General features: G+C 25.5%; 2 protein-coding genes across 3 annotated transcripts in view; one reads left to right on the top strand and one right to left on the bottom strand.

Moving 5' to 3' along the window:
- The first annotated feature begins 7,697 nt into the window (after nt 1–7,697).
- On the top strand, nt 7,698–8,198 carry LOC136088114 (apolipoprotein A-IV-like). The gene has a single exon (XM_065811777.1). The coding sequence runs from the start codon at nt 7,698–7,700 to the stop codon at nt 8,196–8,198; it is 501 nt and encodes a 166-aa protein (XP_065667849.1).
- Nucleotides 8,199–9,382: 1,184 nt separating this feature from the next.
- LOC100205089 (ubiquitin-protein ligase E3A) overlaps nt 9,383–13,409 on the bottom strand; it is a 60,697-nt gene continuing 56,670 nt past the window's right edge. For both annotated transcript variants that reach the window (XM_065813259.1, XM_065813260.1), the window contains exons 8-12: nt 11,839–11,892; nt 11,602–11,703; nt 11,304–11,377; nt 10,993–11,136; nt 9,383–9,547 (exon numbers count right to left, since the gene is read on the bottom strand). In XM_065813259.1, coding sequence (XP_065669331.1) covers nt 9,427–9,547; nt 10,993–11,136; nt 11,304–11,377; nt 11,602–11,703; nt 11,839–11,892 — 495 coding nt within the window. In that variant the 3' untranslated portion in view covers nt 9,383–9,426. The remainder of the gene's footprint in view (nt 9,548–10,992; nt 11,137–11,303; nt 11,378–11,601; nt 11,704–11,838; nt 11,893–13,409) is intronic.

The raw sequence follows: 13,409 nt of genomic DNA, 5'->3' as shown, positions 1-13,409 counted from the left end.
GGACCTGATGAAATATTATTATAGATTGCTATAAACAAATTAAAAATATTCTTTTTCAAAATTTAGCATACATTTATCAAGGAATTTTCCTTGAGCGTTTAAAAATTGCTAAAATTTTCCAAGCATACATTTATCAAGGAATTTTCCTTGAGCGTTTAAAAATTGCTAAAATTATTCCAATTCATAAAGAAGACGACAGATCCAATATCGATAATTATTGCCCCATCTCTATCCTATCTATATTTTTTAAAATCCTTAAAAAAATTATGTTTAACAGAGTTATTAATTATCTTAAATACAATAACCTACTATACAAATATCAATTCGGTTTCAAAAAAAGATAGTTTAACTGAGCATGCCATTATTCAATTTGTGCACATCTCCAAATACTTTGAAAAAGCTCAATATACATTAGGTATTTTTATAGATCTATCAAAAGCATTTAATACGTTTGACCATAATATTTTAATACAAAAAATGAAATATTATGGTTTAAACAATGTTTTAGCTGGTTTAAAAGCTATTTAACAAATCGTAAGCAAGTAGCGTATAGTAATAATGGCTTTCAAAGTGGATCCTTAATATAACATGTAGCGATCCACAAGGTTCTATTCTTGGATCTTTGCTATTATGTCAAAATTTGTTATTAATGATTTTTATAACAGATTTGCAATAATTATTATTACAGATACGTAATTGTATGAATTTATTATTATAAATTTATTATTACGGCCGTTCTTTAGATTTATATTTTCAGTGTTTAAAGTTTGATTTATTGTACTATTTTGTTTTTAAAAATGTAAAGGTTCTGATAATAAGATCACTGGATCTTTTTTCAGAAGCCTTATTTGTTTGTTCTTGTAAAATATAGGATTTATTTTACGACAAATGGAAACAGGTAGAAAAAAAATTATTATTCAAATTTGAAACTGACTTGGAGTTGGATTCTGCATATCTTTTACATGTTGAGATGGATGGGCTAAATGTTAACAAGGCCTTTAAAATGAAGTTATCATTGGATTTAAAGAAAAAGTCTGACAATATTTTTATTGAGCTTTAGTAACCTTCATAAACTCCATACTGCTTTTAGAAAATAAGTTAAAAAGCTTTCCTTTGATTTAAATCATTTTTATTGGTATTCACTTTTTTTTAAAGTTATTTAGTGCCAAGCGTGAAGATTATTAGATTAAAAAAAACATTAACACTTTGTTTAAAACAGATAGATACAAAAAAATTTGTGAAGCTCTGCACAATGATGCTCAGACTAAAAGATATTTAGATTTTTATGCTTTTTCAGCACAAGATTTTAAAACGTTTTTAGTACAATTTCAAACAGAATCTCCAACGAGTTACATACTTTATCTTGCGATATGTATTATATCGCAAAACCTTTTAAACCCTTTATTTCAAAAATTTATTCTCCCTAAAAAGTTTTAAAATGATAATGGAGAGTTTTAATGAAATGTTTTCGATTTTGCAGAATTTTTTACGATTTCTGCGAAATCGAAAACCATAGAAAATTAAGTTCAATTGAATTAGGAACAAAAGTGAAATTGCTGTTGCATGGAGCTGCTCTACCTAGTTCAGTAGATGAAAAATTTAATACAGAGAGTTTTATATTGCTTCTACATCATATTTAAAAGAAAACTTTTCATGTTTCTCTTTTAAAGAATGTTCAATTTCTTCATCCAAAAAAGCATATTACTCCAGGTGCAACAAGTGCAATATCTAATTTAACTCTAATTTAACATTAAAAGTATTGGAAAAACGACTTAGCCCGATTTTTCATCTAAATGAGATTTAGATAAAAAATCGGGCTAAGTCGAGAGCACCACGGATGAGCATTTAATTGGAAGTTCACGCCTCCTTCCTAACCGATGTCGCAAAACTTGCCCAGAGATAGAGTTTGAACCACGAATCCTTTATTTCTGAGGCAAGTACGCTACCACTACGCCACGGGTGCTCAAATAAATAAATGAATAATATAAGCAAACCAGCCAAATATAAGCGAATAGATAATTATAGGAGCCAAGTAGAAACTATATTTGATGAAGCGAGCAATTTAAAATTCTCTCAGCTGCTTGCGCTTGTTAAGTGTGTTTTATTTGTTAGTTACCCGAAAGAGGATTTTCTATAAATAAGAACTTTATTGAAGCTCACAGTACCAACTTAAAAGAAGAAACTATAGTTGCATTGAGATTAGGTATGTTTAAAATAAAAATGTTTTCCTTTTTTTCTTTTTTAGTAATATTATAATATTTGATGATAAATAGTTTGACTAAATGCAATAACTTTTTCAGTTAAAGATGAACTTAATCAAGTAGGTAGAGTTATAAATTTTCCAATAACAAGTAACTTAAATGTTGTAAAGAGGCTCACCAAAGATATAAAATTTATTTGGCTGAGCAAACTAGATTAGAAAAGGCTGAATCAGGAAAAGTAAACCAAACAGAGTTGCTGGCAAAAAGTTTTCAGCAGCAAAAAACAGATCTAGAACTTATCAAAACAGATATAAGGTATATTATTGTTCACCATTGTTTTAATTAAGTATATTTTCTTTATTTTATTATTTGAACTTTGTCTTTAAATAAAAACATAACTAATAGGACTTTTATTGAACAAAATATTTTATTTAAATTCGATTACATAAAGGTTATGCAAAGCTGGCATCGAGGTCGCAGAAACTGCTAATGATGAAGGTAATGGAAAACTGCAACAAGCACTACTCAAAGTAAAGTTAGATGCCAAACTTCACAAGCATGGAAATGGAAATGATTGACATGGAAATAAAGCGTAAAAGCGAATTACAAATAAATCTTAAAAATTAGAAAATAAAAAAAAATTAGTCAAATAAAGTTATGAAAGCTGCTGAAAAAACATTTTTTTCTAAACTTTTTATTTTATTTTTTATTTTGTAATATATCAAACTTTATAAATTTCGAAATATAATACATTATTATAATGTATTTTATATACTATAATACTAAGTAAATTTGTTTTTAGTCCTTTTTTTTTAAATTATTTTTTGATTTCCACGCTGTTTGATTCTATGGGTTTTAGGTTGAATTTCAAAAGACAAGGTTTTTCTTCAGATTCTATTAATAATGTATATGTACGAGCTGGAATACGTTGAAAATAAAATCCTGAGCGTTCCTTCTTAGTCCGAAATTGATATTTTCCGAAATCCATAAAAGAGTGTTTAAAAAACAATATCATTTTTATTATTTAAGCTTAATTTATTATTTTTTTCTCTTATTATAAATATCATAGAAAACCACACGAACATTGTCTTTGTCTTTAAAATGTGGTTAATTTAATATATAATAATACTTTTAATGGTTTGACATCTTTATCGCTTACGTGCTACTCTACTTATTTTTTTGGGTCTGTTCTATACATTACAGGTTTCAAAGCAAAATGAAATGCTTAAAAAACAACTTTTTTTTTCAAGTTAAACAATTAGATTATATATTATATGAATTAATTAATGTATGTATATATGTATGTATGTGTTTTTGTTGAAAAAGGATTTCAGATCCTTATTGACAAAAAGAACGTCAACAATTTTTGTTACAGCATGCTCTTACATGTGAAGTTTTGGAGGAGGGATGGTATCAAGGATAAACTTTCTGGGATCTTCCTTTAGCAAACATGGGTTAAAAAAAATTATTGACCAGTTTCATTGTCTTATAAGGATATCCTGCATCTTGGTACCGATAGTTATTTGAAATTAACAAAGCAAAAGTTCTTAAACCACCTATTTGAGCATCTGAGCTATTTTTGATAGTACAGTAACAACAAGCATGTTTTCCACCATGATTCTATAATAAATTGTTTTGTTATTCTAAAACTTAATGTTTTAATAGATATTTGTAAAAAATTATTAAAATCACAAGAAGTACGCTTATAAGTATTAAGTCAGCAGCCACAAAAAATTAGAGCTGATTTAAATTAATCAATTTATTAAGCATTCTAAAATTATGGTTCTTCTCCTTGAAATTACGTGTCAAAGCCAGAATTATCACCTCGTTTAATCCTGAGTCTTTCTCATTTCTACTTTGGTCCTCTAACTTTTTCAATATTACCTGAAACCTAATCACAATTGAAAAATTCTAATTTTATTTCTTTTATTTGGATAATATAAATGGTTAGTAACTAAATCTTTATTGAACCCTGTCCTCCATCAATTCTAAATCCAACATTGGTTTTCAAAAAGTCTAATCGACGTAGATAGTATATTTCTTGAACAAGTCTCTTGAGATCTAAAATGTAAACATCTTTCAACTCGGAGTTTTCATCTTTATTTCCATTTAAAAAAGCAATTATTTTTTAAATGTAAAACTTTTTTAGAGCATGAGAAATCTTCATAACCATAGCAATTGAATTCTTTTCAACACCAAGTTGTAAAATCCCATACTGTAAACTATGTGAGTTATATCAACTATTATAATTTTTTTGAAAATAAATAAACTAATGTACTTCCGATTAAATTAAATTATAAAATAATAAAATATATAGATGACTAAGATCTTTTCGTAAATCTCTAAGAATATCACGAATAACATTTTCAGGCTACATGGTTTTTCCTAATATCAAGTATCAGTAGAAACCACTTTATTTGTTTGGAATTTAGGTTTTAGTACTACAGATAGCAGTGAGCTTCCTAAAATTAGAACAAAATATCGCAGCAAGTCATTATAAATAAATAAACCAATAAATAAAAATCTACTAGTGAATAATTGTAAAGGTTTTTCAGCATTACTAAAGACTTTAGAACAGTTGAGGTTATTTGCTCTGAAATCTTTCTATCCTTGGAAAGAATAAGATTCTTAGCATTTTGTTCAGCAGATGTTCTTGTGCATAGGTACCTAATGCCCTTTTTAACTAAAATATATAGATGTAAATAATATAGATATAATAGAGATGTAATTAAATATATATGTAAATATAGATGTAATTAAATGTATGAATATAGTATGAATATGTAATTAAATGTATAAATATAGATGTAAATATAGATGTAATTAAATATAGATGTAATTAAATATAGATGTAAATAAATAAATAGGACCAATATTATTCTTGTTGTACATTAACGATTTATATTTAGCTTCAAAGACTTTAAATCTTATTTTGTTTGCTGACGACTCTAATCTTTTTTACTCAAATAAAAATATAAAAGATCTTTTTAAAATATTTAATGAAGAACTAATAAAAGTTAATGATTGGATTATTTGTAATAAACTTTCATTAAATGTACTGAAAACTAAATTTTTGTTGTTTCATAAACCTAGTAAGAGTGATCACCTCCCTCTAAAATTACCCAATCTCTTTATGAATAATTCAGTTATTAAAAGAGAATCAAATGTAAACTTCCTGGGAATAATATTAGATGAAAATATATCATGGAAATCTCATATTAAATCTATTAAAAATAAAATTTCCAAAAATATTTCTGTTCTATATAGAGTTAAACTATTTCTTAATATCAAGTCTTTAAAAATTATATATTTTTCATTTATCCATAGTTATCTATCCTATTGCAATATTGCATGGGGAAGTAGCAACTATGGAAAGCTTAAAAAAATTTATAGTAAACAAAAAATTGCATGCAAAATTATTTTTGGCGTTAAGAGAACTGCTCATGGAGAGCCTTTCTTAATGGAACTTAATGCACTCAATGTTTATAAACTTAACATATATCAAGTTATGCTGTTCATGTTTAAATCTAAACATGGTTTGTCGCCTAATATATTTCACTCTTACTTTACTAAAATTTCTCATAAGTACCCCACAAATTTTTCAAATGATAATTTTGTAGTTCCAAGATTCTATTTCAAACTCAGTTCATTCCAAATTCAATATCGTGGAGCATTTCTATGGAATGAATTTTTTCAAAAAATTAATAAAAATAACATTCTTCAAAACATATCTTTTGAACAATTCAAAATAGTATGTAAACGTTTCTTATTAGGAAAAAATTTCGATCTAAAATATTTATTTTAAAATTTGATTATAAAATAATAAAAAAATATATAAACTGAATAGGTTTTCATCTACTTTTTTTGTTTGTTTTTTTTGTGAAAAAGTCATGACTTATTTTTTTTTGGATCTTCTGACTTTTATTTTTCATTTAAATATGTTGTTATTGAAAACTTATGCTATTTTAATATCTTATTATAAGTTTTATAATATCTTTGTAGAAAAATATATATATATATATATATATATATATATATATATATATATATATATATATATATATATATATATATATATATATATATATATATACACTTTTATGTTTAAATTTTTTAAATTGTAATATTAACTGACGGCTTCAATGTTAACGGGGCTCGGTGATAAGACAGTATGTCTTCTTCTTGCTCCGGCCATTTATTATATATGTAAACGATTTTTCTCATTGTAAATAGTATTATACGGCAAAATAAAATTAAAAAAAACAAAAAACAAACTAGTTGAAAACAATTTGTGCAGATTGAATTTAACCTTTCAATGCAGAAATTTGACTCAACGATATAATTTTTTGAATTAAAAATCTTATGGCTGCGCTTGTCTAATACCATACAACAAATTCGATATAAGCATTGATCGTCAGTTTAGTAACCCTTCCAATCTTTATAAGTAACTCTTCAATCATTTTCATAAACTTTTCATAAACTTTCCTTGATGTGAACAAGATCGTTTGAGCTTTTAGTAAAATGTTTAAATAAGGTTATTATAAAATGATATAACCTTTTTGGCATAGAGAGCATTTTTGCAACGGCAACAATGTCCAGTATGAAATGCATTATTATCAAAACTGAACCCTTTGTGTACATAATCTTGAACAAGTGTCACCAATGATGGGATACTACAAAGAGAGTAGTTGTCCGTTTTATTACAACAGCAAAAACAAACTGAATCTCTGGATTCATTATGATTTTTTATCCTTGAAAGATGAGCCATTTGATATGTAATATTTAACATGTGTGGATTTTTAAAATAATAGTAAATTTTTTTATTAATAAAAATGTTTATAAAATAAAAATGTTATAAAATTATAATAGTTATACAAATTTTAAACTTTAAAATTTTTTGTTTTTCTAAACAAGTCATCAATCGCTTTAAGAGCTTTTTTAGTGAAACTATTAAAGGCATTATTTAACATTAATTAACCACATTTTGAAGACAAAGACAATAGATGGTCATATGGGTTTCTATGATATTTATAATAAGAGATAGCTAAAATAATTAAAATAATATATTTTTGTAAACACTATTTTCAGGTTTTTGAAAAAAAATCAATTTTGGACTAAGAAGGAACGCTTAGGATTTTATTTTTAAAATATTCCAGCTCGTACATATACATATTAATAGAACCTGAAGAAAAACCTCATATCTTTTGAAATTGAACCTAAAACCCTTAAAATCAAGCAGTGTCCAGTAGATTTTGAACTAATTCTAATGAAACGAAAAACACGTTTTCTAAGATAATTTAAAAATAATAAAAAGTTGCAATATTTAAAAAAAAAATGGTTCAATCTCAACAATAATTTTAAAAATTGATGTTACAGTCATCAGTTTTAAGTTTACCTTGATATTTAATATAATTTAAAAAAATATATACGCTATTATAAATTTATACAATCCATACGCTGTATATAAAATAAAAAGCATCCAAACTTTTAAAAAGCATGCAAAAGTATGCAACACAATTAAGAAACAACATGCAAAAGTATGCAACACAATTAAGAAACAACATGCAAAAGTACGCAACACAATTAAGAAACAACATGCAAAAGTATGCAACACAATTAAGAAACAACATGCAAAAGTACGCAACACAATTAAGAAACAACATGCAAAAGTATGCAACACAATTAAGAAACAACATGCAAAAGTATGCAACACAATTAAGAAACAACATGCAAAAGTATGCAACACAATTAAGAAACAACATGCAAAAGTACGCAACACAATTAAGAAACAACATGCAAAAGTATGCAACACAATTAAGAAACAACATGCAAAAGTACGCAACACAATTAAGAAACAACATGCAAAAGTATGCAACACAATTAAGAAACAACATGCAAAAGTACGCAACACAATTAAGAAACAACATGCAAAAGTATGCAACACAATTAAGAAACAACATGCAAAAGTATGCAATTTTAGTAAAAAGTAACATTTAAAGGCATGCATATTATAAATGTTGACTGGAAACCCTGGAATTATATCTAGATTACTCTCACGTACTTATATCTTGTTACTCCTTAATACAAGGGGAAGGGTGGTCGGATTTTAGTCCAGATTTAATAAACGGGAAGGAGGGTGTGGGTTTTCTTTTTTTTTTTTTTGGTTTTATTTAGGTGCCAAGAAGTCCTTACGATCTTATCACAGAGCACCGCAGATGAGCATTCAATTAGTTGTTCACGCCACATTCCTTACCGATGTCGCAAAACTTGGAGATTAGGTTTGAACCAGGAATCCTTTGTTTCTGAGGCAAGTGCGCTACCACTGCGCCATGGCTGCTCAAATATAATAAAAGGGAGGGGGATTTTTCTTTCATAAAAAATAAAAATATCAAAATACTAAAACTAAATAAAAGAATTCCATTATGACAAAAGATATTGAACACAAAAGACAAAAAAAAAACAACGCCTAAAGCATTTTTTTCTTTTAAACTATATTTATCTTGGTCAGTTCGTGAAAACTTCCGATCTGATGCCATGTTACAATATATGTATTTTTTATAAAAAACTTCAATTTATAAATCCAAACTAATATTTTTTATAAAACATGCATAAAACTATTTTTAGTTATTTTTTTAGCGTGGCTTGCAGTCAAATGCGCATTTTCTAACAGGTGGTTTATCATAATTTCCATAGGGTTTAATATGCTGGTATAGGTTTTATAATGTGATTAGAAATCAACCAAAAGCTCATTTTTAACAAATCAATATTTACTAGGTCGACGATTTTTAAAGCCAGTTTACACTGAAAGTTTTTGTCTTTATTGGTTTAAAGTTATTTGTTTTTACTGAAGTAATTATTTTCTAATTTTTAAAGCGATTTTCACTGAATTTTTTTAGTTTTGAGATGAAATTTTTTTTGTTGATAACAAGTAAAAATTAACAAACGAAGAAAGGAGAGAGAGAGAGGGGGGTCTTACTAACTTAGAGTGGGTGGAAAAATTTTTCAAAAATTAATAAACGTCCTCTTCCCACTTTTATTAGATATCTAGATCATTTACACATTTAAATTATATCTAGATTATTTTTATATACTTAAATTATACCTAGAATATTTATATACATTTAAATTATATATATAGATATATAAATTGTAGGAAATAAAGTCAAAAACAACCACAAAAAAAAAAGAAGCTTATCATTCTATAAAAAGGAAGCAAATGATTTTTTTACATCAAACCAAAACCTTTTGCATTAGAAATAGCTTTTAATAATCGTTCCCTGAGTTTATCAATGCTAGAATATTTTGGTAGAAGGAGGACATTGAAGCATGTATGAGCAGTAGGTAACCTATAGTAAATGAAAGATAAAAGAACTTTGCCATATATATATATATATATATATATATATATATATATATATATATATATATATATATATATATATATATATATATATATATATATATATATATATATATATATATATAATTTAATTTAAAAACAAATACGATAATTTTTGTCACTCCACTAGAATAAAGTCTATTATAGCAGGACATCGTTAGATATCCAGTTCATAGAAGCTAACTACTTTCATTGTAGATTATTTATAATAATAATAACAATAATAATAATAATAATAATAATAACAATAATAATAATATATATACACACACACATATATACTTTTTAAGGCAATTTGTACTTTAATTGTTGTGTTAACAAGAACTAAATACTATATAAATATAATCCATTTATTTAACCATAAAAATATGAAAAATTTACAATAATATTTATAAACTCACGTAAATAAGTATAAATAAGTACTCATAATAAATAAACTATTAAACATTTTATTATCAATTATTGAACGGAGATGCTCTAATTAAATAATCAAGTTCAAATTCTTAATTTATAAATAAACTTGGTTTATTTTACAAATAAACGAATATAATACTAGCGAGCGCCTATTGTTTATTAAAATATGCTGAAGTAGTCTAAAATATTACAGATATACTATAATAATAAACTAAAACATAAAGACACTCAATGAAGTCAAAAAGATCAACAATTTCAATATACTAATATTTTGAAAGCACAAATTTATAACCTTCCTCAAACTTTCTGTCGGTAGTGTCTTTGTGAATAAGTAAGAAATTTCTAATTTGTCCACAAAGAAAACTATATCATACTGTACATTTGAATTTGCAAAAGGTGGAGGAAAAATTACAACCACGTATATCACATTAATGATCTCAAAGATAACAGCAGAGATCCTAATTGGTTATCTAACATAAATTATGCATGACTTATTGTCTAAGACAAAAAGGAGGCTGCATTAAATACTGACATTTGTAATACATCTATTTTTAATTGCCATATTTAAATATTACGCAAAATGATATTATTAGGCTCTATGTAAATATACCACGACTGTATATAAATATACTAGGGCTGTATATAATCATACTAGGGGTGTATATAAATATACTAGGACAGTATATAAATATACTAGGACAGTATACAAACATACTAGAGCAGTATATAAATATATTAGAGCTATGTATAAATAAACTAAGGCTGTATATAAGTATACTAGGGTTACATTTTAGTAATTTATCGATCAAAACTTATAACGATTGTCTAATTTTAAACTTATTTTAAATATTGGTTACAGACAAAACTATTCTTCACAACATTGCGCAATATTTTCCTTGCTATTTTTTAACCTTGAGATATTATTTGAATAAAAACTGGTAAAACAACTTTTACAAGTCACCTTAATGCTTAACCTACCTATCTGAATCTTCTCCATTTTTTGCAATAATTAATTTAAGTTTTGACAAACCACCAACCGGTACTCTATCACTTCCGGTTGTAAAATTTAAAAACTGTTTAGCCTGATCAGAAGACATCTCATGAATGACTTGCCAAAAATATCTAAATATTAAAAAAAATTATTTTTTAACAATTATTAGGTTTGAAATTATAAAATTATTTTATTCAAAACTTGATAAACTATGACTAAAATAGCACAAATCTTTTAAACTAAAAGGAAATGTTTACTCAAAAATATTTCCTATTAATCTAATTAAAAAAATAAATACCTTATTACAGGAGTATCTTTTGAATACCCACCATCATACTCGGTAGCATTTTCTAGTTCATTGATATCATATATCTACAATAATACAATACATATATATATATATATATATATATATATATATATATATATATATATATATATATTATATATATATATACACTTAAAATAAATGTATATATTACAATTTATTAGAAGACTAATTCTAGCTACTTTATTAAACAAACCACTTAAATCCGAAATTAAAACATGAATTAAAAAACATAAAACATAAAACCTATTCAATAATAAATCTTTACCTGACTGCCGCAAACAAGTAATTCCAACTCATCTGGTCGAAATATTTTTTTCAATATTGAATGACTTGTCACTATGTCAAAACCTTTTTTGAAAGCATCGAACTAATTAAAAAAAGAACAGCATTCTATAGTTTAAAACTTTTTCACAACAGTTGCAAATTCAATAACCATCATAAAAAAATTGTAAAACTCAAAATATTTTATAAAACACTTGTAATATTTTAAAGAATATCAAACCTGCTGTTTTACAGATGTATTTAGAATAAAGTCAGCATACAGCGCTGCATACTCCTATAATTAAAATAGTAATTAGATATTTTTTAAAAAGTAATAAGAAATTTTTTGCAACCAACCAAAATTGTTGTGAAATATTTGAGCAACAAGTTGGTTTTTTATTTTTTTTTTATAACTTCTGCTAACCAAGTCATCAGATTAATTTTTGGTAAAACCACTAAGTTCTTTTTTGGCTAATCAAGTTATTAGGGTAGAGCGGAGCATATCGGGACAGTGGGACAGCTATGCCTGAAACCTTATACCTCAGCTAAAAATTGTTTTTTTTTCCAAAATTTTTTTAATAAAAAACTTAAAATTATAGTGCTTCATTATTGTAAAAAAAATTTAATTTTAGAAATATTGAAATGCATTAAAAGTACCAAAATGCATCAGTAAGTTTGCGAAAAACAAAATTTGCTTATTTTTTTAAGCAATACAGCGACAAAAGATTTATCTTGAACTATTTCTAATTTGCTTTATTTATAAAGAGTTTTTTCCAGACAGTAGTTTTTATCCTCTTTTAGGATCTGGTTTTAAAAAAATATCTGAAATTAAACTTTTTGAATAGTTTTAATTTCAGTAAAATGACTTTTGAGGGGCATTTTGGGACAACAAGTTATTTATATAATTTACTATATTACTACCATTTTGTCAACAGTTTGATGATTTTATTTTTAGTCTAAAATATTATTTTCATTATTTAGAAAAGCAATATTAGTAATAAATTCAAAGAAATTTTTATTTTTCTTTAACTTTAAAGAAATTTTAAACTATTATTTTTACTTAACTTCGATTATTAATAGTGTTTAATGTAAACAACACAAATGTTACATTTTAGAGCAATTTCTTAAGTTTGTTTGTTAAAGAGTATTTAATAATAAAACTCAAAAAGTTTTATTTATTTTAGTTGTTATTCCTTTTTTTGTGGTGTATGGGTGTATGGGCGTGTAATTTGTATGGGTATGTTACTTTTTTGAGATTTTAATGTCTGAACATGTTTAAATGATAAAATGCATTCATTTTTTATCACTTTTAAAGCTTTACAATTAACAAATAATGGCTGCTTTTTAACTATCCCGCTTTGCCCCACCCACTTGTAAAATGTAGAAATTTTGCTAGCCTAGAGCTTTGTTACTTTGATTGTAGAATTTGTTTTTTTGTTTTTTCATTTTCTTATATCAATGAATTTTAGGAAATTTATAAAAAATAGTGTTAACTATGATTAGTTTATCCGCAACTAGCATTTGTTTAGGAATATTTAAATATTTTGAAGGAGTTAACCATCAACAAACATTTGTTTCTTAAGTGTCTCTACATGCCCCGCTCTACCTTAAGTAATTTTTGCTAGCCAATCTATTAAAGTTTTTTTTCAAATGAATTTGACATTTTACATTTTAAATGAATTTTTTTTATATATAAGGATCCAAAATAAACTTTTGTGGCATATTTACATTTGAAACTTTCATATTTTAATTTAAAGCAAAACTTTGTTATTTATTTATTTTATTTTATAAGTATTTATCTAAAATTGCATA

The sequence above is a fragment of the Hydra vulgaris genome, chromosome 12 (assembly GCF_038396675.1).
Source record: "Hydra vulgaris chromosome 12, alternate assembly HydraT2T_AEP".
Classification (NCBI taxonomy): Eukaryota; Metazoa; Cnidaria; class Hydrozoa; order Anthoathecata; family Hydridae; genus Hydra; species Hydra vulgaris.
Note: the sequence above shows the minus strand (reverse complement) of the source record. Positions and strands in the feature narration are given on the sequence as shown.